Source organism: Bos indicus, chromosome 26 (genome assembly GCF_029378745.1).
Source record: "Bos indicus isolate NIAB-ARS_2022 breed Sahiwal x Tharparkar chromosome 26, NIAB-ARS_B.indTharparkar_mat_pri_1.0, whole genome shotgun sequence".
In the NCBI taxonomy this organism is placed as follows: domain Eukaryota; kingdom Metazoa; phylum Chordata; class Mammalia; order Artiodactyla; family Bovidae; genus Bos; species Bos indicus.
This window is the reverse complement of record NC_091785.1, coordinates 18909293-18934938: the sequence shown is the minus strand read 5'-3', so window position 1 is coordinate 18934938 and position 25646 is coordinate 18909293. Positions and strand designations below refer to the sequence as shown.

Genomic DNA, 25646 nt, shown 5'->3' with positions numbered 1-25646 from the left:
GAGGCTGCTCTTGCTTGGGACTCCCTGACAGCCCAGACTGCCAATCCTTGCTCTTCTACATTGCCATGGGGTTTGTTCTGGGTCTGAACTCTGGTTCAGACTGCTCCACAGGTCCCCTGCAGCCTCCCCTGCCAATGGATCCACTCCCAGAGAGGCGTAGAAGGAAGACTACACTTGGAGACCGACCCCAGTGGATCAGCTGTGGGCCTTGCAGTGAGACTCTCTAAGGCCGCTCAGCAGGCAGCAGGGCCAACAGCCAGGGACACAGCGAGGGGCAGGAGGCTCCACCCCTGCAGCTTCAAGAGCCCCACATCCAGAAGGATCTTCATGGATCCAGCACAGCACAGGCCTTCCTGACTGATAGAGGGGCCAGCAGTGGGGCAGGAGGAGAGGGAACCAGTGGGAAAGCCAGATGGGAAGGAAGGATTGCGGAAAGAGACAAGAATAAGGAGACAGAAATGGGACGCAGGGGAAACCAAGAGATGTGGCCAAGAGACAGATGAAACAAGGAAATGCTCCCTGCCCTCCAGGCTCGCAGTCCCATGAGAGAGGCTGATGGACACAGGAGCTCTGGTCGCAAGCAGATTTGGGTGCTCCATCACACTGGCCCAGAAGCTGTGAGAGGACTGAGACAGGAGAAACCCACTCTGCTCTGAGCGAGGAAGTGGGCCTTGAACTAGGTCTAGAAGGATGGTAGGAATTTGTAAGGCGTGGATGAGGGCCAAAGCGGGGCATCCAGGGGCTGTCCTGGCTTGAACAAAGGCCAGAGGTGAGAGTGTTCACGATGTCCACAGGACAGGAAGGGTCTGGTGGGAGCAGAATCTGAAAAGGGAGGCCAGGGCCAATGTTTCAGGAGCTCCCAGAGCCACGCAGAGAGGGTGGGCAGAGTGGAGGGGGTCGCTGAGCCGGGAAAGCCACAGCCAGGCTCAGCTTTCAGTGGGAGGGGCGTTGCTGGGGAGGAAGGACCAGGAGGAGGAGCCCAGGAGCCTCTCCAGGCACAAGACTGGCACCTAGAGCCCTGCAGGGAGAGCCGCATTTGCAATTTTTTTAGAAAGCTTTAGTTTTGTTTTGTTTTGTTTTTTTCTGACTGCAAGAATAATGCATATTGATTATAGAAAAATTAGAAAATATAACACCATAAAAAAAGAAAGTAAAAATAACCTACAATCTCACCGCTACGTGTGGAATATTAAGCAAAAAGGAAATGTTCTCTCTTCACCCTCCCCCAGGGTCCTGTGACCCATTTAGTTGCTGCTTACTGAGCACCTACTATGTGCCAAACACTAACCGAAGGACGATCCTTGCTATGGGTGACCTTACATTCTAGTGGAACGAGGAGTCACATGTGATACCTCATAAACATAACAACTAGGTAAATATATAAAAGGTTAGAAGACGGTAAGCGCTATGAAAAAAGAAAATGCAGAACAGGGTAAAGGAATTAGGAACGCAGAAGGGAACAAGCCGGGAACGGTTTCAGTAGGTAGTCTGGGGCAGCCTCTTCCCAATTCCACACTTTTCGATAAGATTTTATTGCATGTAAAATACACAGGAGCACGTTTATAAATAAATATGCCTCGGAAGCTTTTTTAACGGAAATTATTAGACTCTCCCTATCATTCCCAAACTTGCTTTTTTCCCCCTCTCTCTTAACAGTAAGTATATCCTGGACATCATTCCAAGCCTGTGCATGTCTGCTTTGTTTTCCTTTAGTGCTGCACAGTATTTTGCTGTGTGGCTGCATTCATAATTTATTTAGCAAGGCCGCTGCTGACGGACAGTAGGGCGGTCTCCAGGCCGAAGTAGTTTGTTTTGTGGTGTTTGCAGTGAACAGGGGCAGGTCCAGAATGGGAATGCAGAAAGGGCTGTCCTGATGTCAGTAGGACTAGGAAGAAGATGTGGGGCCCCCCGAGGCTGTGCAGGAGGGCAGAGGGCTGCAGGAAGCCTCCTCCACCACCCATAATGCTCCTGCTCATCCCCTCTGACCCTGTTCCTTCCTGCCTCCAAAACCACCCCTGCCTCCTCCGGATTTTGCAGCAAAGTGTGGTGATCGGCTTGTCCATGGACACGTATGGGTGCACACATGTGCCCCTCCGCAGCCAGCCCCCTCCCTGGGGCACTTCTCTCCCCCACATACCTGGCTAGCTCCTCTCAGCTCCTGGGCCACTGGCTGGGGAACCAGTGCTTTCCCATGCTGTGGGCCTTTGCTTGGTCAGCACTGAGCTGTGCTTAGAGGACTCAGCTTCTCAGACCCTCACGTGCATGCCTAAGAGTCCAGACTGCATCACATCACACAGTAAAACTCAGGGACCTTGCTGCATTTCATGCTTCAAGGGGCAGGGGGTTCTCAGCGGGCCACTCTGTTGTGCAGTGAGCTCTCAGCTTCATCCTGTAAAACCATCCCACGCACCCCTGCTCAGGGAGCCCCCTGGCCTCGTTCCACCATCCCCTACCCTGTCCTGCCCTTCCCCTGCTCCTCCCAATGCAGACGGCCAGCCAACCTCATAAACGAGCATTTCTGCTCACAGTCCCTGTTGAGTGCCCTGCTGGACTCGGGTTGCTCTGAACCCCAACATCTCAACCCCCGCATACCCACCCCATGTAGCCCACACCCACCCTGTGCAGCCCACACCCAGGCTCTCTGGTTCTGAGCTAGCAGAGAGCTAAGGCAGCTCTACCAAAGCCAATACGTGAAAACAAACGCCAATAATCTCCTTTCTCCGCCAGCCTCCCACTTGGGCTCACTCCCTGGGCCAACCCACCCCAGGCTTTGTTGGCGCCCCCATCCCCTACACATACACCCCTCCTTCCTTCAGCTGATTGTTCGCAAGTGACTCAGAGCTGCCTCCCAGGCGGCTGGTGCTCTTTTAGGAAAGGAAAATTCAGTGGCCCACATAAAAACGGCTTTAATAAAGTGCAAAAATATTCCACCAACTGTATTCCCACCATCTGTTTTGCTTGTGATTCTTCTGAAAAGCGCAATTCTCTGTGCCTCTTTGGCCTTTGTCCTTTAAAAGCTGCCGGAGGCGACTCCCTGCTGCTCTTAATGGGGCCTCCTCTGCTCCCAGACATACAGGCCCGGCAGTCTGGCCAACTTAAAGTCTGTCCTTGTGTAGTGTCTGGTGGCCGGGCCCCCTGGCTTCTGCAGCTGCGGGAAGACTTGAAATTTCTGGGGCAAAGGGAACGGCCCGGCCTGGGGGCAGGAGCCTGGGTTCCAGTCCGAACTCAAACACCTGCAGTTCCCTGCACCTTGCCAAGCCTCAGTGTCTCCATCGGGGGAGTGGGTATAAATTCTCCCTCGTGGAGTAGTTGAGAGGCTTCAATCAGTCACACCTTCGAGAGTTCCAAGTCCCTCCCCATCTCCTCTCCCACCCACCCCACTTAACGCACAAGCTCACACCCTGCTTCGCCCACTCTGATCTGCTCCCTGATCTTCAACACGCATGTCCTTTTCATATCTCTATACCTCTGCCTGTTCTCTACCCTGTGCCTGGAACGTCCTTCCCTTGCCTTCCTTTCTGTGCCTCCCAAGCTCTTATTCCTCCTGCATCCTCCAACAAAATGACTTTTGACACCCGCCTCTCTCACCAAGTGGTACCCATACTATATGTGCACTTTCCCAGTTTATTTTAACATAATCACTGTGTTCATTGGCCCCACAGGGCTCAGCTCCTCCAGGATGGGTCCTAGGTCTGTCTCCTTCCTGCTGAATCCCAGCTCCCTGCATGATGCTTGGTCCATGGTGGTTTGGTCATGGGCGGGGAGGTGGGCAATAGAACAAGGGTTTCGAAGGTGCGGGCTTCAGGATCAGACATTCCCTCTCTGGGTAGCTGTGAGCAATTCCCTTCACCTCTCTGAGTCTCATCCCCTTCGACTCTAAGATGGAAATTATAAAACTAGTATTTTCTCAGGGGGCTGCTATGAGGATCCAGTGCCCTGACTGAGAATCACTGCCTGCAGTTTAGAGTGCATACCCTGTAGCATTACTGGCATCAAGGGGAAGCCCTTTGGGAACTGCAGGGTGCCCCCCATGTCTAAGAGATGATGGGGATGCTGAGGGTCAAAATTGGCTGGGGCAGCGCTCACATCCAAAAGACTGTCCTTCCTGGATAGGCTAGAGCCCCCATCTTACAGATGAGGAAACTGAGGCCCCCAAATAATCAGTAACAAAAGAGTGAGTCCTACTGAGACGTGCCCTCCCCATGGCTGATTTCTATCCTAGTCCTGCCAATCCCTGGGTCTGGAGGAAGAGAGGAAGCAGGATTCAGAGGCAGGATGTAAATTTGTGATTGTCTATGAATATTCGGCAGCTCTTGAGTTATTTGCAGCACTTCTGTCAGGCTGGAAAATGTATTTGTGTAGCTGCTCTGTTGGCTTAGGCGAGAAACATTTGTTCTTCTTTGTCTCCTTTTTTTTTTTTTAAATAGAAAAATGTTTACTTTTTACATCTGCCACTTAGTTTGGGCGCTGAACACCCTAAACATGCCAAATCTCTTGAACCTCAAGAGACTACTTCCAAACAGAAAAAGAGTGGGCAGTTGACATCCCCAATCCTATTTTCACCCCCTTCCCCAAAATAAATTATTGTGGTAGGAGGGAACAGGGAAGGAAGGGGTTATGAGAAATGTTTTCTGGCTTAATAGAGCCAATCCCAGAACCAGCAAACCCCCAGCCTGGAAGGGGAGAACCTCCATGGGGAGAGAAGCTGCATCCTGTCTGGGGGCTCTGGGTCATGTGGGGGTCTCTGCTCAGGGGACCTCTATCTGGTGCTGCTGCCCCATTGCAGGCACAGGGGCAGGGGGCTGCTCACCTTTGACACTTCCGGAGGGTGGTGGCTGGTCCCTGCCCTTATTAATTCATGATGGCCAGAGGAGAGACTTCTCTGGAGGCCTTGGGTTGGAGGGAGCAGAAGAGAAGCAAGCCCAGGGAGGCTCAGAAAGTAGACAGTGTGGCTCTCAAGATGCACCTTTCTCTGGAAGCTCCAGACTGACGCACTGGGACTTGGGGAGAAAGCTGCAGTGGGGTCCTTCCACACCGTGCTGTCTTAGCTCCGACCCCAGGGGGACCTCAGAGGTAGAGATAGATTCCAATACTGGAATCTCTATATTGATTCCCCTAAAGTCTAGGCATGCAGCTTCTCTCCCCATGGAGACTCACCCCTTCCAGGCCCATGGCTTACTGGTTCTGAGGTTGGCTCTATTAAACCAGAAAACATTTCTCATAACCCCCTTCTCCCCCTGCTCCCTTTTCTAAAATACAGGAACCCTGTTCATACGCAAAATGTTTCACAGACCACCCTCCGCCCCCATCGCAGCGATCATTGTAGAAAATCCATTGGTGGACAGTAATGACCAAAAGCTGCTATAAATTCGATGGCACTTTTCAGTTTCCCTTGTTTTGTGACAGTCTCTATACGCATTGAGGAGAACGTGGCACGCAAATGTGGGTGACTTTATTCTCAGCCCTCGACTGATGCTTGGGGGAGTGTGCAAGTCTGTGGAGCCCCGAGCACCAAGCCCTTGTCTAGGCAGCCCAGGTGGGTGTCAACGAGGGGCTGCAGCATCCCTCCCACCTGTACTGAGCGCTGCCCTCTTTCCCAGGTGACTGACTGGAGAAAGGCTTCTCCCAGCAGGTGAGGCCCAGCTCCCGCTCTTCTCACCCCAATCCATCACCATTAGCCTGACCTTGTCTCAGTGACAGGCCTGTTGCTTTAAGCAGGAAGCTGGGGCCGGCTGTGACGACGCCTAAACACCTGATAAATCTTTCCAACCTGCTTTCTGCCAGTGATGTAACACGTTGCTTTAAGGATGTGTGCAGATGGATTCACAATGAATATTCCCTGAGTTTCACCACCATTATTTTCTGTAAACATCTCGGCTTTGTTGTTGTCGTTCAGCTGCTAAGCTGTGTCCGATTCTTTGTGACCCCATGCTGCAGCACAAGAGGGCTCCCCTGTCCTTCACTATCTCCTGGAGTTGGCTCAGATTCATGTCCATTGAATCGATGATGCTATCTATCCATCTCATCCTCTGCCACCCTCTTCTCCTACCTTCAATCTTTCCCAGCATCAGGGTCTTTTCCCAGTGAGCTGGTTCTTCATATCAGGTGGCCAAAGAATTGGAACTTCAGCTTCAGCATCAGTCCTTCCAATGAATATTCAGGGTTGATTTCCTTTAGGATTGACTGGTTTGATCTCCTTGTAGTCCAAGGGACTGTCAAGAGTCTTCTCCAACACCACAATTTGAAAGCATCAATTCTTCAGTGCTCGGCATCCTCTATGGTCCAGCTGTCACATCCAGACATGACTACTGCAAAAACCATAGCTTTTACTGTGTAGACCTTTGTCTGCAGGGTGCTGTCTCTGCTTTTTAATACACTTTCTAGGTTTGTCATAGCTTTTCTTCCAAGGAGCAAGTGTCTTTTAATGTCATGGCTGCAGTCACTGTCCGCAGTGATTTTGGAGCCCAAAAAGAGAAAAATCTGTCACTGCTTCCATTTTTTCCCCTGCTATTTGCCATGAAGTGATGGGTCTGGATGCCGTGATCTTAGTTTTCTGAATGTTGGGTTTTAAGCCACTTTTTTCACTCTCCTCTTTTGCCCTCATCAAAAGACTCTTTAGTTCCTCTTCACTTTCTGCCATTAGAGTGACATCATCTGCATATTTGAGGTTATTGATATTTCTCCCGGAAATCTTGATTCCAGCTTGTGATTCATCCAGCCCAGCATTTCATATGAGGTACTCTGCATATAAGTTAGATAAGCAGGGTGACAATATACAGCATTGCCATATTCCTTTCCCAATTTTTAACCAGTCAGCTGTTCCATGTCCAGTTCTCACTGTTGCTTCTCAGATTGGTCTTTCTCCTGTGCCCTTTGTCACCTCAGCTTTTATATGGAGCTCAACTCAAATACCTTATCCCCAAGAACCTGTCCCTCATCACCTTGACTAGACAAGGCCCCCAGTAACTCTTACTTCCTCTTTATCTCATCACCCGATTTTTGTTTTCTTCACAGAGCTTGTCAATATCTGGCATTGTTTGTCGGTTCATCTGTGTGCCTATCTATCCCCACTAGAGTAGAAGCTCCCTGAAAACAGGGACTTTCCCAGTGACGGCCCCTTGCAGACTTTAGCTATCAGTTTAGATACAAATCAATGGAATACACCCAATATTAAAAAGCAAATCAGCTGTAAAGCTGATCATTGTCCCCAGGTCTCCCAGATGCCCCACCCCCACTCTTTCTTTCCCAACATGCTAGGTAAATGGTACAGCCAAGATTTGAACCCAGGACTCCAAAGTCAATCTGTTTACCACCAGGTTTAACCCTCTTCCCCAAAACAGCCTCCTGCCCATTGGCCTAGCCACTAGGATGTAAGTTCTAGAACTGCGCTGTCTGGTATGGTAGCCACTAGGTGAGTGGTTAAATAATTCTATTTTAAATAGAATTTAAAATCCAGTCCCTTATCACGCCAGTGCCACACCGGAGCTCAGCATACACCTATGGCTAGCCGCTACCGCAGCTGACAGATAGATAGAGAACATCACCGTTACCACGCAAGTTCTCTTGGACGGCGTTGTCCTAAAGGAGCAGGATCTTGTCGGCCTTGTTCACTATTTCCCCAGCACTTAGAACAGTATTCAGATCATGTTTTTTATCAGATGAACGAATGAATGATGACACCCTTGAAGAGAATCCCTCCCCAGCCCCCACTCTCCTCTGCAGCTGATCATTTCACCTTTCTTCCCACAGGGAAGGATGAAGCCAGCAGCGTGGAGGTGACATGGCCAGATGGCAAGATGGCCAGCAGGAACGTGGCCAGCTCGGAGATGAACTCAGTGCTGGAGATTCCCTATCCCCGGGATGATGACAGACCTCAGGACCCAGCCAGCCTGGAGGTGAGCAGAGGCATCTGGACCTTAGAGCCAAACAAGCAGGCCCCTCCCACAACCCTGGGGGCTGAAGCTGGATTCCCAGGAATTGTAGACTTTGTTTCTAGAATGATGGAAATCTTCTTAGCAAAGGGCAGGCTTCGTAGTGACCCCTCCAATTGTAGTTTCCACACCACTATCACACCCACAGCTCTTCTGCTCCTCAAAGAAATCCTAGCATGTTGGAAGGGTAAGCATTTTTTTTCACCCATTTTACAGAGAAGGTAAACTGAGACCAAGAAAGAGAACCCACCAAAACTGCACAGCCATTTGTGAGCAGAGTTAAGGACTGGCCTCAGGTCTCCTGCTTCATCTCTGATTCTTTCCAAGGCTCTGACAGCCTCCCGTTACCTCTGCAGACTCCTAGGAAGAGCTCTGGGCCCCTGTCCAGAGAGGATCACGCCATTGCAAATAATAGGAGCCACTTAAACTCATACAGACAAGGGGACTTACAGGGAGGTTCCAGGGAAGCTCACAAAACTCAAGGGACACTCGGGATGAGCTAGAGCCATGGCAGTTTGGTGGCCCCAGGAGCTCATGGACCTCTGTTTTTAGTGCATTGGCTCTGTGGGGAGAGCATTATCCTCCCCCAGTAATCTTCACCAGCACCCCATCATTCGTCAGTTCCAACAGTCGACATTTTCTGTCTTGTGTAAAGTGTTCTGAGTCCCAACCACCGTCCCCAGCCACCAGGCTGCTGAGACCTCCACAGAAACCTAGCAAAGCCCCCACAGCCTGGAGTGACCAGGCTCCCCAATCTCTGTCTCCGCCTCACTTAGATCAAATTCCAGCTGCAAAGCCTTTGAGTCACTCCTCTGGATGGGATATCCACCTCTTGTGCAGCCCTGCCCAAGGTGGGGTGATGGCCTGGCTCACAGGCACCCCAGCCCCAGGAGTGGGGAAGGTTGTCAGAGAAAGGGGTGTGGGGAGTGAGCTTATCCAATCCTCTTTACACTTTGCCTTCCTGAGACCCAGGTTGTCTCAGGTGATGCCATAGGAGGGACAGACTCTGTTGGGGGTCACGGGGCAGGCCTGTGGATCCCACATGAGGGAAATGAGCAGGAGTTTGTACAGGCTCTGTTCTTGGCCTTCCCCCTGAGTCTCCTCTGATCAGTGCAAAGGAATCCTGGCAGGAGGGGCTCTCCCTGATTCAGAGCTGCAAGCAGTCCTTTATTGTGGGGTCAGGGTGACAGCTGCTCTGTGGCTGTGACTGGGAGGAGACCTAAGATGGGATCTTCTCAACTCACTAGTGTCTCTGCTTCTGCCCATCTTGCAGTGCGGCCAAGGATTCTCCCAGCAGGAAAATGGCCATTGTGCGGGTAAGTTGCCTGCAGGTACCAGAGGACAAGGCAGAGGCCACTGGGGAGGGTCAGCCTGGGACTTGGAAGACTCAGGTTGCAGACAAGGGGCGGTGGGAGCGGTGAGAAGGGGAATGTGTTGTTTGTTCCTGGGGCTCCTGATGCCAAGACAACCGCCAGGTAACTCGGCAAGGTGGGAATGATGGTAGCAACCTGCAGGCTGAATCACTACAGCTCTGGGAATTGGCAGCACTTCCCTGCCGTGAATACAGAGAGAACAATCACTGGGAGGAGACACACTGCCTAGACAGAGCGCACAGGGAGGCCTCGCTCCTGGAAGCCATGGTGGGTGGGCATGCACCCTGCATCCAGCACAGCAGCCAGCAAAGGGGCTGGCAGGCAAGAGTGGGCATGGCTAGCCAGGGGGCATTGGAGCAAACTAGGATGTGGCATGTTGTCACAGCTCAGAAGGGAGATTGCAGCCTTTTGCAGTACTGGGGGGCAGGTAACTGCAGCACAGCCAGGCTCTGTGAGGATCCAGGGACCTCCTAAGACCTCTCAAAGGCCTGGAATGGGCAAGGTAGCCAAGAGGCTCAGCACCGAGACTTTCAACCCCATGTCTTCCATCCTAAGGACCAGCAGGGGGTCTGGCCAAGGACTCCACCTGCCCTTACATGCTCAGGCAGCATTCTTCCCAAGTCCCCTCTGCAGCCACTCATCAGCCCCAGGTGAATGGTTTGCTATTGAGATGCCAGAGTGAATGAGATAATCCCTGCCCTCTTGGAGCTTAGACCCAGTGGGAGGGGTGCACAGAGAAACAGATTGACCACACAACCTGGGCAGGGCTTGTGGGGGGGGTGGGTGCTATGGGAGCACAAAGGTGGGGGGGGTGCTAAGCCAGTCTAGTGAGGGTCCAAGAAAGTGCCCCAGAGATAGTTTAGGTCTGAGCTGAGACCTGAGGGGTGATGAGGAGTCCACCAGACAGTAGGGAGAAAGTGTTCCAATGGAGGGCGCTGCCTGGGCAAAGGACCACAGGTCAGAAGTGGAGAGGATGGCTGGAAGGGTGGCTTGAGGAAGAAATTAGTTCCCTCCGCTCCTCATGTCCCCACCATGGCCACTCTAACAGATGATGCCCAGACCCAGAAATTCCAGCATCTCCCCCATGTGCTGGGAAGATTCCATGACCTCCACAGTGCAGCCGCCTCTTCATTTCATCACCCAGTAGACATTTGGGTGCCTCCTGCACAGCACCCTACGTGGGGAGCTGGGGGTGCAGGTCAGGCACCTTCCCTGGAAGGGTGTTCATTCTAGTCGGGCAGACTGACCACAAACCACGTGGCCCAAGAGCTGGATGAGATGAGTTAAGAACCCTTTAAGCAAGGTGCTCTCTGAAGACTCTTCTAGAAGATGTGGGCAGGAAGAGGACCTTTGAGCTGAGACCTAAAGGACAGGAAGGGTCCAGCCATAGAAAGAGCAGAGAGAGGAGCTTGCCCAGCAGAGGGGAGAGTGGGAGCAAAGACCATGCAGCAGGAGAAAGGCTTATTGTGTCAAATGGACAAGAACGAGGCCAGAGTGCTGGGAGAGGATGAACAAGCCGGATGCCACAACAGGGAGGATCTTGAGTCCCCAGAAGGGAGTCTGGACTTTGTTCTCAGGGCCCTTTGCAGTTAAGCAAGAGCATGTCATGGTATGGTTCATATTTTCAGCAATCACCCGGCTGCTGAATTGCAGATAGGATTGGAGGAAGCAGGGAAGCCAGGAGGCCTGGGGAGTGGATGGAGGTGTGGTGGCAGGACAGGGGAAGGAGAGAATGCAGCAGCAGAAATCCAAGTAAGAGCTGCTGGTGGCTGGGGACAGGCTGGTGGCAGAGGAGTGAGAGGAAGGTGGTCAGAATGGAGAGGTACGATGGGGCAGAATTGACAGGATCTGTTGTTAAATCACCTGCAAATTAAGGAAACTGGAAGAATCAGGAATCTCTCCAATGTCTGCTTAAGCAGCCAAGAGGCTGATGGTGGCCTTGATTGAGCTGGGGAGGATGGGAACAGGGGACAAAAGAGGCTTGAAGGCCGGGGGATCTAGAGTTCCATTTCAACCTAGTAAGTCTGAGATGCAAGGTAGAATTCATGAGTCTGGAGCCTCAGGGAGAGGTCATGGCTTGAGATAGGAGGCCTGGAATCATCCGTATGTGAAGGGACCACCTAGAGAAACTTGGGAGATAGAAAAGAAGACCCAGGAAAGCATGAGTGCCCTCAAGGTGTAAAGGTCAAGTATAGGAGGAGCCAGCCAAGAAGACTGAGCAAGCTGAGGCCCAGGAAGAAGGGCCATGCCCAAGGTCATGGCGGGAGTGGGGAAGCAGAGCCAGAGCAAGTCCCCCAGTGAGCGGCTCCCCTTGCCTTTCAGACACCAACGAATGCATCCAGTTCCCGTTCGTGTGCCCTCGAGACAAGCCCGTGTGTGTCAACACGTACGGAAGCTACAGGTGCCGGACCAACAAGAGATGCAGTCGGGGCTATGAACCCAACGAGGACGGCACAGCCTGTGTGGGTGAGTGGGGCCCTGGCCACCGTCCAGTAGCAAAGGGAACTTGCCATCCACTGGGGAGCTCTATGCTATGCTATGCTAAGTCACTTCAGTCGTGTCCGACTCTGTGCGACCCCATAGATGGCAGCCCACCAGGCTCCCCCATCCCTGGGATTCTCCAGGCAAGAACACTGCAGTGGGCTGCCATTTCCTTCTCCAAGGCATGAAAGTCTGAGAGGCCCCAGATTGAGGTTCTCAGCCCCTGCCTTCTCCTGGCTGGAGGACATCTCCCTAGACCTTTGTGGGGTCTCCAAGGAAGACCATGGCAGGCTTGGAGAAGCCCCACCACTACTGCCATCAAGTGAAGGGCCCCTGGGGTGCTGTGTCCTGGCCAGAAGCCATTGCTCTTCCTGTTGCTCCCTTTCCTGAAACTAATGTTCCAACCTTAGGGTCAGCCCACGTTTTCTTACCTGGGGATATAGACTAGCTCCTGCTCACCTTTGTCTGAATTTCTGAACTGGTGTTTGTCTTCTTCCTCCCAAATGCTTTCCCCCACCCCAACCCCACCCCCATTCCCCTTCTCTTTTCCCCATTTTCTGTCTCCCACTCCATCCTTTTTGCAGCTCAAGTGGCCTTTTTAGGTGGGTATCCTTCTGCCGCCTTTAGAATCTCTGAGCCTCTCTCTTGGGCCTCATCTCTTTCTCTAGGCCTTGGACTTTTCCTTCAGTTATATGCACTTTAAATTCCATCAATAAAGGAAAACAAAAACAAAAAACTAATGATCTTTGTGGAAAACTAAATATCTCCCGCTGCCTGTCTTTCTCCATGCCCAGTAGATTCTGCTGCGTGCTCCTTCTGAATGGACAGCGGGGGTGGCCATCTTTGAAAAGGGAAGTTTGGGAGATACTGATATTTGTGTCACCTTTAGTTGCTTGTGAAGTCTTTCTTTGCATGTCTTCTGAGAACATGTTTTTTACCCCATCCAGCCTCCCTCACTCCTTCAGAAGAATCAAGATAGTCCTGTCTTTTCTGTATCCTCCAGTGTCATGAGCGGCTTATTTTGCCCTTAACAAAGATGGCTTCCGGTGGTTGCTTGCTCAGTTGATTTGACAGTGTGCCCCGTGCCTGCTGGTTTGGCCTGTGCTGTTTCTGCTCTGCGGGCCCTGAGTGCCTGTGGTAGAGAAAGCCATATTGGGGTTGGTGGTGATGATGGGGGGCAGGGTAAAGGGTGGCCATTTGGGACTCTTGATAAAAAATGTTAAAGTTTGAACTTGCTAAGTCTTCCAGTCTCTTTCTGAACAAATTATACCAATAAACTCTCTGCTGGATATTAGTGTCTAGCTGGTGAAAAAAAAAGTGTCTGAGGCAAGCAGAGCTGGTTGGAATGCTGAATTAGCAGCAGCCCTTCCATCACGTGGCCCTTGGAAAGCAACTCCTGATACCGAGAAAGTGTCTGCCCCAGGCATGAGCAATGGTTGGGTTTGTGCACCAGTGTTCACTTGGGGGACACTGGGGTTTGGCCAGGTGAGGCGTGTGTAATGAGCAAGGGACAGACACGGAGGGAATGTTCTGGGGCAGTCACTTCTCCAGAAGTCTGGGCCTCAGTATCCCACATCTAAACAGCAGCAGAGTTGGGCTGGTGTATCCCTAAGAGCCTTTTCCTTTCTAAGACCCCTGAAAATGTGGCTGGACATAGGCATGCCTAGTGTCAGATTACCCTAATTTCTAGAAAGAACTTTATGGTTTGGTCTCTCCTGCAATATGCTTGGAAACCTGGAAGTTCCTGAAAGCCTCACTTTTAGTAATGATGTAACACCTTAGAATACTTTCATGACTAGCTTCAGTAGTGCAGGAGCCTTATAAATCACAGATCTATTCTTTATGTGATTGGGAAAAAAGGCACACCTCAAGATATAATAAAATCACTCTTACGAAAGCCACCAACCCTTTAAAAAAATATATCTAACAAAAAACTACCATATTCTGATATAATAATTATATGCCCCATAAATCACAAAATATTAATTCCTCATTGCTAGTGTTGTTTTTACACTTGGAAACGGAGCTAAAATGAAAAGTTTTAAAATAAAAACAGCTACAATCTCACAGAAAAGCATACACCCACTTAAAAATCGTTCCACTTCTGGGAAGCGCTCTCCTGTGTGTCGACACAGAATTAAAGATCTGAACAGGCCCTAGACATGAGACTCAGGGAGATGAAAAGATCAGCCCAAGGTCATGAGCCAGCTGGTCCCCAAGCCAGGGCTGGAGCCCTCTGCCACCACCCTGTCTTGTTGAGGGGCTAACAGACAGCGCTGTCACCATTCAGACGATTCCCTCGTCATTCTGGAAGATGCTGCCTTTTTAGAGACGAACAAGGGGATCTATGATAGGGAGATAAGTAAAACCCAAAACCCACAGAGACTACGGTTTCAAATGCAATGGTAAATAACAAGATAATGGTGTTCATTGACTTCCTGCACACACAGCACGAGAAATAAGGGCTAAGACAGCTAGTGTGACAGCCTGACAAGGACATCAGGAGAGCTGAGGTGACAGCAGACTTCAGAGGGTGACTTATAAGTAATAACCGTGAATTCCTGCACATTGAGTTTCATATAACCGGGTGTATTTGTGTGGTTTTTACCCTACTAGGTGGATGGGGCCAGATGAGTTACAAAGAGGAGCTCAAAATCCCTCCAGCTATTAAGAGCACAACTATAATATCCTGACTCCAGGGTATTAGATTCATACCCTGATTTAGATTCGTTCTTCTGTTCATTCAGTCTTTCAACACATATTGGTTGAGCACCTATTATGTGCTGGGTACTGCGCTAGGCTCTGCAAGTGCAGTGGGGACAAAAGGTGACGTGGTGCCTCCCACCAGCCAGATGGAGGAGCCCAGTACACAGGATGGCAATGGGACTCAGACTCAGAGGGGCTTTCTAAAAAGTCTAACTAAATTCTTGGATCACTGTACCAGAAAGCTAACTCTCTGCATTCACTCCTGTATTTATTGAACAATCATTTATTGAAGGAGAAGAAAATGGCAAACCATTCCAGTATCCTTGCCTGGAAAATCCCATGGACCGAGGAGTCTGGTGGACTGCAGTCCATGCGGTCACAAAGAGTTGGGCACAACTGAGTGACTAACAGAATCATTTACTGAAAACCTCCTGTGTGACGAGCACTAGGTCCCTCCCATGAATACTGTGACAAGGTCCCTCCTCTGAGGGTGTCAAGTTCCCTGCCCCCAAGATGCTTGGGTTAGAAGAAACAGGAGGCGAAAAGATACAGAGGACAGGCAGGTACTGAACCGACTCAGCCTCACCTTCCTCCAAATAACAACACCCCCGCAGTGGGCCAGCAGGGTGCCTTCCAAGCCCAGGGCCTCAGTGTAGGACTTTTCTGATCTGTGCTGAACTGGCCAGGCTCAGAGTCCCTCTTCCTTCTAATTCCTCTTGCTCTGAGGCCCTTGGGCACCCAAATCCTTCTGAAAGTGTTAGTCACGTATGGACTGTGGCCCACCAGGCTCCTTTGTCCATGGGATTCTCCAGGCAAGAATACTGGAGTGGGTAGCCATTCCTTCCACAGGGGATCTTCCCAACCCAGGGATCAAACCCACATCTCCTGCATTGCAGGCAGATTCTTTACCATCTGAGCCACCAGGGAAGCCCTTTGCCTTCTGAGCATGAACAGTTCAGTCTCTCTTTTTTTTTTTGGATGATAGCCCCACGCAGGCTCCTGACATTTTTGTTGGCTTCTCCTGGGCCTGAGTTTATAACAAAAATAGCAGATGCCTTCAGGAGCTGACAAATAATGGCAGGGGCTAAAAAGGATTATGCAAATAGAGAGCTGAAGCACTGAAGGGGCTCATCCAGCAGAGCAGGAAGAGGGGCCAGCTCAGCCAGAACTTCCCATTTTTCAAGAAAAACCAAATAATGATAATAATACCATTTTTACTCTGCCCAAGGATGTTCCTCTTCCCAGGAAGAATCTCTCTTAGTCGCTCAGTCATGTCCAACTCTTTGCAACCCGCTGGACTGTAACCCGTCAGGCTCCTCTATCCATGGGATTTCCCAGGCAAGAATACTGGAGTGGGTTGCCATTTCCTTCTCCAGGAGATCTTCCCCATCTAGGGATTGAACCCCCGTCTCCTGTGTCTCCTGCATTACAGGCAGATTCTTTACCTGCTGAGCCATCAGGGAAGCTGATCTTTCCAGGAATGTACCACCCAAAATGACGATTCTAGCCTCATTTAGTGAGTGCTTGGTATTTCTGGGTCAGACCTGAACTCTTTACAAGAATCAGCTTGTTGAATCTGCAAACAGTCCCCAGAGGAAGGTGCTGTAGTCATCCCAGTCTTACAGAGATGCTGAGTACTGTGTCCAGGGCCACTCGATTGGGGCGGGCAGAGGCAGGACTACATCGGGGTGGTATGGCCTCAGCTCGCACTCTTCCTTCTCCATTTGAGCTGGCCAACTGGTTACTAAAAAGCACGATCTCTCCTGCTGCCCAGGGTCAAGGGAGCGTTTGGAAAGAAGGTATGGAAAGGATTCCGTAGGGGTGGCCCAGGATCTGAGACAATGTCCTTACAGTCTCGTTCAACCTGCAAGAAGAAATGCCATTCCCTGTGTGGAGTTCCCTCACCGGGCACACAATCAGCCATGTGACCTCTTCAAGCATCTGCTCAGCCACCAGCCCTGCTCTGGGGAGGTGCCATTCTGAGGGCCAGGAGTTTGATTATGAGTCACTCTGGCTGCTATGGCCCCCTCCCAGGGTCTGGGCATCGCACCTTGACCAGCACTGGACTGCAGCTTAAGCAGGGGTTCCACTCCCGTCGGCAAACAGGGCCCTTGGTCATCATTCCAGAGTCACATGAGACAGGAGGACAAGTACTTATCTTTCTCAGGGAGCCAGCTGGTTTTTTCCAGCAGATTCCCAAATGACACCTCACCCAGACTCTCAGCCCTTGAGGCAAGCCACGTTCCTCCCTTTCCCTCCCTCCCCAGGGTCAGCCACAGTCTCACTCCTTCAGTGTGGACCAGACCCCAGCCACATCCTGTCAGGAGCTGATGTTGCGTCTCCTTAGCAACGAGCACATCCTAGAAGGAGGAGGGATGAGGGTGAGAGAACAGGGGCCAGTTAACTCCATAGGTAATGTCAACCCCTCCTTCAGCACTTGTCCTCTGAAGAAACCACTGTTGAACAGCAGAGTGGTCAAAGGGTAGGCCATCAGAGAACAATGAGAAGCAAGAAGAAATAACCCTCCTCGGGGAAGAGAGCTAACATTTACAGAATGCCTGCTCTGTGCTGAGAACTGTACATCTGCGTCTCCGTTCATCCCCACACCCATCCTATGGGATAGATGCTTTTATTCTATTTTACGACCAAAGGAACTGAGGATCGGAAACAAGATATCCAAGGTCATATGGCTAGTTAAGTAACTGACACCTGGGAAAATTATTTAACCAGTTGTCACTCAGCATATACTGATCAGACACCTACTATGTGCCGGGTGGTGGTTCTAGTGGCTTGGGATGTACATCAGTGAACATCACCGGGCAAGATTCCTGAATGCCCTGGTGACATACAGCAGGCACTAAATAATATAATAAGGTATATAATATGTTAGAGGTTAGGGGAACAAGGAAGCAGCATTAAGGCAAGTTGGGAGTGCTGAGATAGGCAGACTGCCATTCTAAATAGGGTGGGTTAGTTGGGCTTCACTGAGAAAAAGGCATTTGAAGTCGGTAAACTGTTTTTGAGCCTAAGTTTTCTCATCTGTAAAATGATAATACATACCACACAAAGTTATTACATTAAACAAGAGGATATAAAATATTTGACATAGGGCTTGGCACCTATTAATAGTAAGCCCCCAGTAAATTAGAAGTGTTATCAATATTACTAAGTAGCAAAGCTCAGGATACATCCTGGATCTATTCAATACCAAATCTCACATGGCTCCTGGCATAGCCTGCCTTGGCCCAGGTCACTGGGAGCCTGCAGTATGGGAGATTTGAAGGACATCTTCCCCAGGGAGCTGACAGCTTAGCAGGGAAGAGATCTCAAGGACTGAAAATGGCCGTGAGGGAGCAAGCAGAGCAAACCTTCCCGGGGTCTGGGCTGTGCTGAGAAGTTCAACTTAGTTCTCACACGGTGCCATTCCCCAAGAGAATGGTCATAAACTATGGTGAACTAAGCAGTGTCCAACTCTGCGACCCCGTGGACTGTAGACCACCAGGCTCCCCTGTTCATGGGATTCTCCAGGGAAAAATACTGAAGCAGGTTGCCATTTCCTCCCCCAGGGGATCTTCCTGACCCAGGAATCTTTTCCTGCGTCTCCTGCATTGCAGGCGGACTCTACCACTGAGCCACCTGGGAAGGTTGTGATGTTCAGATGTGTAAATGGAGTCCCAAAAAAGAGCAGTGACTTTCCCGAGGACCACAGCCTAGCCAGGAATCTGACTCCTGCCTGGGGCTCCTCTGCCTCTCTCTGCCTCCTTCTCCAGAAAAGGTGAACTATTTCAGAAGCAAAATTGTATCAAGCATTTTCAGAAATGTGGGTGCCAGCGCTTGTCCTTCCTATGATGCTGACACAGAATCAGAGTTGGGGGAAGCGCCCACCAAGTTAACCCAGGCACTGTGATTGGGCGGAGGAACACAGCTGGGATGCGGGAACTGAGGGATTAGCTGCAGAGTCCTACTCAGCTGAGACAAGAGAAGCTGGAGACAGCATCAGGAGCATAAGAGATGAGGGTGGGGACAGAAGTCCTGCCAGCATGTCTGCCCAGAATCTCATGACCCCTGCCTGCCTGCCTGCCTTCCAGAAGGGGCCCAGAATAATTCCTATAAAGGTAGCTCATTATCCTTCTTCCTGGCCAGACCCAGAGCAGCCATGCAGGATCTCTCCCCTAGAATCATTCAGCGCATCCCCTCAAAAGATCCAGGGGCTCACTCTCCTTCCCCAGCCCAGACCTGAGTGCCGAGCTCCCAGGGAGGGAGAAAAGCACAGCCAACGTTTCCCAACTGCTCCTGGGGACAAGCAGAGGAACACACTTAGGCTGAAGGCAGGAAGGCAAATCCCACATATACCTCCCCTGCCTATTTGTCCCCCGGGCTCACGATGTACAGGCCTTGAAGGCAGACATAGGGAGGATGGCGGGAGAAGGAAGCTGGGAGGACTCAAAGCCTCACCCAAAGCGGAAGGTGTCCTGTTTGCAAAGGCCACATTCTTTCCTACAGAGCTCATTCCAAACTCCTGCAGCCCTCCGTCCCTCCCTCCTTCTTTCCATCTATCCTTTTTTAACACATAATTTTTTTAAATTTATTATGGAATATAGCTGATTTGGGCTTCCCTGGTGGCTCGGACAATAAAGAATTTGCCTGGGTTCAATTCCTGGGTTGGGAAGATGTCCTGGAGGAGAGCATGGCAATCCACTCCAGTATTCTTGCCTGGAAAATCCCCATGGACAGAGGAGCCTGGCGGGCTGCAGATCGTGGGGTCGCAAAGAATCAGACACGACTGGGCAACTAAGCACCACATGCAGCCCATCACTGATGTAGTGTTTCAGGGGTCCAGCAAATTGATTCCATTATACACGTTTCAGATTCTTTTCAACTACTGATTAATACAAGATATCGAATATAGTTCCTTGTCTCAGCCCACATTTAAATTTCTTTTTAAATTTACTAATTTTTAATTGAAGGATAATTGTTTTACAGTATTGCATTGGTTGCTGCCATTAGATCAAAATGAATCAGTCATAGGTCCATATGTGTCCCCTCCCTCTTGAACCTCCTTCCCACCTCCCACCCCTTCCCACCCCTCTAGGTTGTCACAGAGCCCTGATTTGAGTTCCCTGAGTCATACAGCAAATTCCCACTATCTGTTTTACATATGGTAGTGTATATGTTTCAACACTTCTATCTCTTTTCGTCCCACTCTCTCCTTCCTCTCCCCTTCCTGGGTCCATAATCTGTCCTCTGTGTCTGCATCTCCATTGCTGCCCTGCGGTTCATCAGTACCGTCTTTCTAGATTCCATATGTATCCATTAATATACAGTATCTGTTTTTCTCTTACTGACTGACTTCACTCATCTATCCTTAAAATTCTCTATTTACCCTGAGACTCTGGGATCAGATGGACTCTGGCTTGAATCTGCAACTCAGTTTCTTCATCTGCTGAAAACGGAGATATAACAACCTCATAAAGCTTTTGTGAAGCTTCATCAAGATGGAGCATGTAAGGCACACACCGCCCAGGTTGATAAAATGCAGATATTATTATGAAATCTGTTCCAGGTCCTTTAACCTCCTGCCTTCACTCCTAGCAGTGCCTGATTTTACAACAATCCATAAGTCATTAACTGGGACGATGTTAGACCTATAAGACTCCTTCCCAACGAGACACAACCATCACTCATAGTTACAAATGCAGAGTTCATTTGGGGACCGGGTTACACAGCATCTTTCCTTCGAAGAGCTCTTGTCCTGTATTTAGATCAGCACTGGGGAGCACAGGGCCGATCGGTACCCATCCATTCCGCCTGCCTCCCCACAGTCTGCGAGCATCCATCTCGAGCCAGACAGCCCTCTCCCTCACCTTTGATCCATCAGTCATCTCTCTGTCCATAACTTCTCTGTATCCTTCCACTTATCCATCCATCTATCCATCCACCCATGGTATTTCACCCTCTAGGGCCCCAGGGCCAGACTTTCCAGGCAGAGTAGTCAGCCCCACAAGGATTTGCCCACCTCAAAATAACAGCAGGAGCGCTGGGTAGGGGCTGAATGGGGTCGGGATGTATACTTCCTCCCCTCCCCCACTCCTCTCCTCCCCTCCCCGCCAGGTGGAGATCCTCACGAGCAGAGCCACAAGATCACAGCCAGGGCAACATTACTGAAAGCTGCCCAGTGCAGGGGATGGCCTAGGGTCACCCTTTAACCCATACCTGCCTTTGTCTACATTGGCCTAAGCTGATTCTCAGTGGCATGTTGCCCCAGGAGCCCGAGGATTTCACGTCTTCATATTCTTGTCTCTTCCTGCAGCCCGTGATGGGCAGCATTTCTCATTCACCTGCCAAGGGTGAGGCACTGCACCCCAGGCTCTTGGGGTCAGGGGAGAAAGTGGTGGAAATGAGTAAGACGAGATTCCCACCCACCAAGAGTTGGCTGAGGAGCTGGGGCAGGAGGAAGGCCATCACCACACACCCAAGGTCTTGTAAGCTGTGTATAACATTTCCCCTGCCGGGGCCTCGCTCGGCGCAGCTCTCAGGTGGTAGCCGGTCTCCAATCACTTTTCCATTACAAAAATCAATAACTTGAATTACTCCAAAATAACTAGCCCCTTCGCGCCCCTGCAAATCTAATTTTTCTGTGTCTGCATTTGCCCACATGCTGCTCTCTGAGTCTGGAATCTGTCTTCATGAGTCAATCCAGGCAGAACGAAGCCTTTCGCCTGACTGTGACGCACTGTGTCAGGAGAGCCGGACTTGGGGTCGGAGACTCGGGTTCAAGCCTTCACTCTGACACTAACTGTGGGTGCTGGTGAAGCTACTTAACCATCTAATTTCCTCGTCTATAAAATGAGAATTCAAATCTAACCACCCACCAAGAGCGTTAGAGAGCAAAATGGAATAATAATGTACAGGAGTTCCTGGCATACACAAGGAAATCAATGAACCCTTGTCTTTTGTTTGTTCTATGCAAGAATCTGAAACCTGGCTATAAATCTACATCATGAGGCCACGGTGTACTGAGATCCTAGTGCAACTTCAACAATAACAATATCTTACATTGGAGAAACAGATTATCATTTACCAAAATTCCTTCTCACAATGCTCACAGTTTACAAAGGACAAGAGAGACTGGGTGTGGCCAAGTGATTGACTGGAGTGTGCCGACTGCTGCAGCCCTCTGACTCCCTCTGAATACTTCCACCTCCTCAGTCATCCCCATGGTAACCACGAGTCCCCAGCAGCTCGGGGACACTAAGTCCTGCTGTCCAGCAGCTGCTGAAATGACAGGTCTCTTAGGGAAGAGCTGTGAACACAGCACAGCCCGCCCTCAGCGCCACCAGGAGAATAAATCCTCCCAAAGTCGCCTGAGCAGGGTCCTGTGGAAACCTTGGAAGGCTGAGCTCTGAAAGGAGGGAAGGAAAGTGAAGTGAAGTGAAAAGTCGCTCAGTCGTGTCTGACTCTTTGCGACCCCATGAACTACACAGTCCATGGAATTCTCCAGGCCAGAATACTGGAGTGGGTAGCCTGTCCCTTCTCCAGGGGAACTTCCCAACCCAGGGGTCAAACCCAGGTCTCCCTCATTGCAGGCAGACTCTTTACCAGCTGAGCCACAAGGGAAGCCAAAGAATACTGGAGTGGGTAGCCTATCCCTTCCCCAGCGGATCTTTCCAACCCAGGAATCGAACTGCATTGCAGGCGGATTCTTTACCAACTGAGCTATAAGGGAAAGGACACCTATTTCATGCCAGGCACATCCATGGCCAGTTTCTCACTGGCTCCTCAAAACCAGGTGTTCTTAGCATTTGGGGGATGGTTACATACCCACTTTGAGAATTTGCTAAAATCTGTGGGCTCTCTTCCCCAGTTAAAGGTACATCATTCTGCACACAGGGGCAGGGGGTCAAGCTTAAGAGCTCCTGGCATAAACCTGGGCTGTTTTAAGATTTTCTTAGGTACCAAGGACTTTCTCTTTTAAAGGCCCCACACCTCATCGTATCAAACATTTTCATGTACATCCACAACCCACACTAAATCATACGTACACACACATACACGCACACACATACAATCACACATACACACACACATGAGTTGAGTTAAATTGCAGTTGACTGTCTGACATAGTGTTACATTTTGTAGCTATGTAATAAAACATTAATTTCAATTTTGTGCTTTCTTTTCCTATTTTGGAGCCAATGAACTTCCTTTATAAATTTCATTCAACTATTTCATTTGTTTTTTAGTAGCCAAGTCATATCCAACCCTTTGCATCCCCACGGACAGCAGCATGCCAGGCTTCCCTGTCCATCACCATAGAAAATATGCAGATCTTAAGTATACAGTTCGTTGAACTCTCAAAGTGAGCACAACTGTGTAACTGCTGGGGAAAGCTCATCAGGATTCCCGAGAAGCCCCCCCCCTCCACTCACTGCCCCCCACCCCAGAGCAGCCTCCCTGCTGACTGCTAACACCACAGACCAGTTTTGCCTGTATCAGAATGTGTTATAAGTACAATCATAGAGTTCATACTCATTTTGTGTCTGGCTGCATTCATGGAACCAACACACTTTTTCATTCAGGTCTCAGACATTTTCAGAGGCTTGCGAAAAGTTCGTAGGCTCTAAGTACCATCCAGGGATTCTCAACCTTCACACTAGAAACTCCAGGGGAACTTTTAAAACCCCAGATGCCCAGTCTGCACCCCAGAACAATGAAATCAGAATCCCGGAGCATAGGACCAAGCATCAGCAGGTCTTCTTGCTTCCCAGGTGATTTCAATTACAATCAAGGATGAGCAGCACTGGTCTGGGAAATCCCGTAAAATATTAGTATTCTGATTTTACAACTGGGGAAACCAAGGCTTCAGGGGTCTCCCCTACAGGGAATTGTCAGGAAGCCAGAGTTCTGATTCAGGTCTAACTTGGGGTAGTCTGTGCATTGCATTCCTCCATGGTGAGCAATAAAGCCACAACTAGGTGTGGGCGCCTCCTGCCACACACCTCCTCAGTATAAGTCCTTCCAGATCTGGGAGGTGTGGTTTCCCAGGCTGCCGGACCCCCAGGAGAAAGGCAGCACCCCAGGGGTTGGCCACAGGGAGAAAGAGTCACCACCAACTGGATTCCATGTTTGCCCTGCACCTCTCTGGAAGTCACAGAAAAGTTCTTGCAGGTAGGAGCAGCTGCTGGTTTGGGGGTAATGAGAAGTCTCCCAGCCGCTGAGATGCTCTGACCCAGGCGGCTCTGATCTGGGGGTGCAATGCAAGATGCCACCGCTCGGTGGCACCAGGAGCTTCTGTAAACCCTGCGGTTTTACATACCCCCTGCCTTTGGCTAAAAGAAGCCAGAAAGCGGGCTTAGGAGGCAGTGGAGGGGAGCAGCAGCCCAGAGCTGCCTGGGGGTTCCTGTGTTTTCTGGCAGCAGATGGGGCCTGTCTCTGGCTGGCAAGTGTTGCAGAGGAGATGTGGCTACCACCGAACCCAGGAGAGAGGCCACCTTCTCCATAACTGAGGCAGCAGAGACAAGCCAGTCTGAGAAGCCACACCTCAATCGACCTCTCCCCGCTACTTCCCTCCACCAAGCTGCCCCGAGGCAGCTTCACGTGTGAGCCCGCAGGTCCGTGAGAAGCCCAACCACCCACACTCCCGTGCTACCCTTGGCTTGGAGGTACCAGCCCTCCCTCGGAGCCTAGGATGGCCAAGGGGGTCTCCGAAGCTGGTATCGTCTTCCCCACAGTTTATGGAGTCAGACTGTCCGGATTCAAAGCCAGGCTCAGCCACATTCTAGTTGTGTGATCTGGGGCAAGTTACTTAACTTCTGTGAGCCTCTGTCTCTTTATCTGTAAAGTGGGAATAAGGTTGTTGTGAGGACTGGATGATGAATTATGTAGAGTCTTAATCTAGGTGCTGGCACATGCTGCTGCTGCTGCTGCTAAGTCGCTTCAGTTGTGTCCGACTCTGTGCAACCCCATAGACGGCAGCCCACCAGGCCCCGCCATCCCTGGGATTCTCCAGGCAAGAACACTGGAGTGGGTTGCCATTTCCTCCTCCAATGCATGAAAGTGAAAAGTGAAAGTGAAGTCGCTCAGTCGTGTCCGACTCTTAGCGACCCCGTGGACTGCAGCCTACCAGGCTCCTCTGTCCATGGGATTTTCCAGGCAAGAGTACTGGAGTGGGGTGCCACTGTCAGTGCTAAATAAATGTTAGCTACTATTGTTTATATTACTACCACTAATAAAGTTGCAAACAGGGCAAAATGAACCTACCCACGTTAAAGAACAGACTCCATGGTGACAACCTGCACACACCCCAGATCTGAGCAGAGGCAGCGAGTCCAGCTGCCTCTTAGGAGCAGAAAATATAAGTGGGGAAGCCACACAGGGCGCTCCCCAAACCCCCACCCAGAGGTAGAACCATTGTCCCCACAATCTGGTGGGATCCTCTCTTGGCCCACAGACCTGAATGTGTGACCCCAGCCACCCTGCAGCTTCAGACAACTTCCATTTGGGTGTCATCCCCACGGGCTTGAAGTGAGCACTGGGTGAGACCTCGGATGGAAACCTGGTGCGATTCGCTATCGTCAACCAGCTGTGTGACCAGAGACAAGTCATTCACCCTCTCTGGACCTCCATTCTGCTTCATTCAGATGATCTTTAAATCGCCTCCCACACCTGTGCCCTACGGGTTTAGCAAAGTATCTGGCACACACTGAGTACTCATTACATGTTATTTAGTTTTATAAGAGCCAAGACACACCTCTGCTAGATTCCAACACCCACATACTTTTCTTTAGAACGGAGTGACCTGTATGATCCAACCCCTAACAGATATGAGCTCAAGACATAGATATTTATCTAATTAATTCATGACTTGATTTTGACCTGGTTTCAGTTCAACCTGTTCCCCCCACCTAAGGATCCGAGGGCCAAATAAAAGCTCCAGATTAGAGATGAGGAATGTCTGCCTCCCCACCAGACTACAAACTCAAAGAAGACATTGTTCATTCTTCCATGTCCGGGTGCTGCCTCTTCAGAAACACACTTGGCCCCGTCTCCTCAGCAGGAGGTGAGTGGGTCACTAAGCATCCCCTCGCCGTGATCCTGGGGCGTAGATCTGGCCCCCCATTGCCGAGGGGGGAGAGAAGCAGCAGAGAGCCTCAAG

General features: G+C 50.5%; 1 protein-coding gene across 3 annotated transcripts in view; it reads left to right on the top strand.

Moving 5' to 3' along the window:
• Positions 1-13076, top strand: part of CRTAC1 (cartilage acidic protein 1) — a 151938-nt gene extending 138862 nt beyond the window's left edge. Inside the window, exons 12-16 of one of the 3 annotated variants that reach the window (XM_070780608.1) lie at positions 7750-7895; positions 9205-9247; positions 11627-11770; positions 12370-12387; positions 12733-13076. In XM_070780608.1, coding sequence (XP_070636709.1) covers positions 7750-7895; positions 9205-9247; positions 11627-11770; positions 12370-12387; positions 12733-12764 — 383 coding nt within the window. In that variant the 3' untranslated portion in view covers positions 12765-13076. Of the gene's footprint in view, positions 1-7749; positions 7896-9204; positions 9248-11626; positions 11771-12369; positions 12526-12732 lie in introns of those variants that run through there. The other 2 variants (XM_070780609.1, XM_070780607.1) reach the window with 2 other exon arrangements.
• Positions 13077-25646: the final 12570 nt, after the last annotated feature.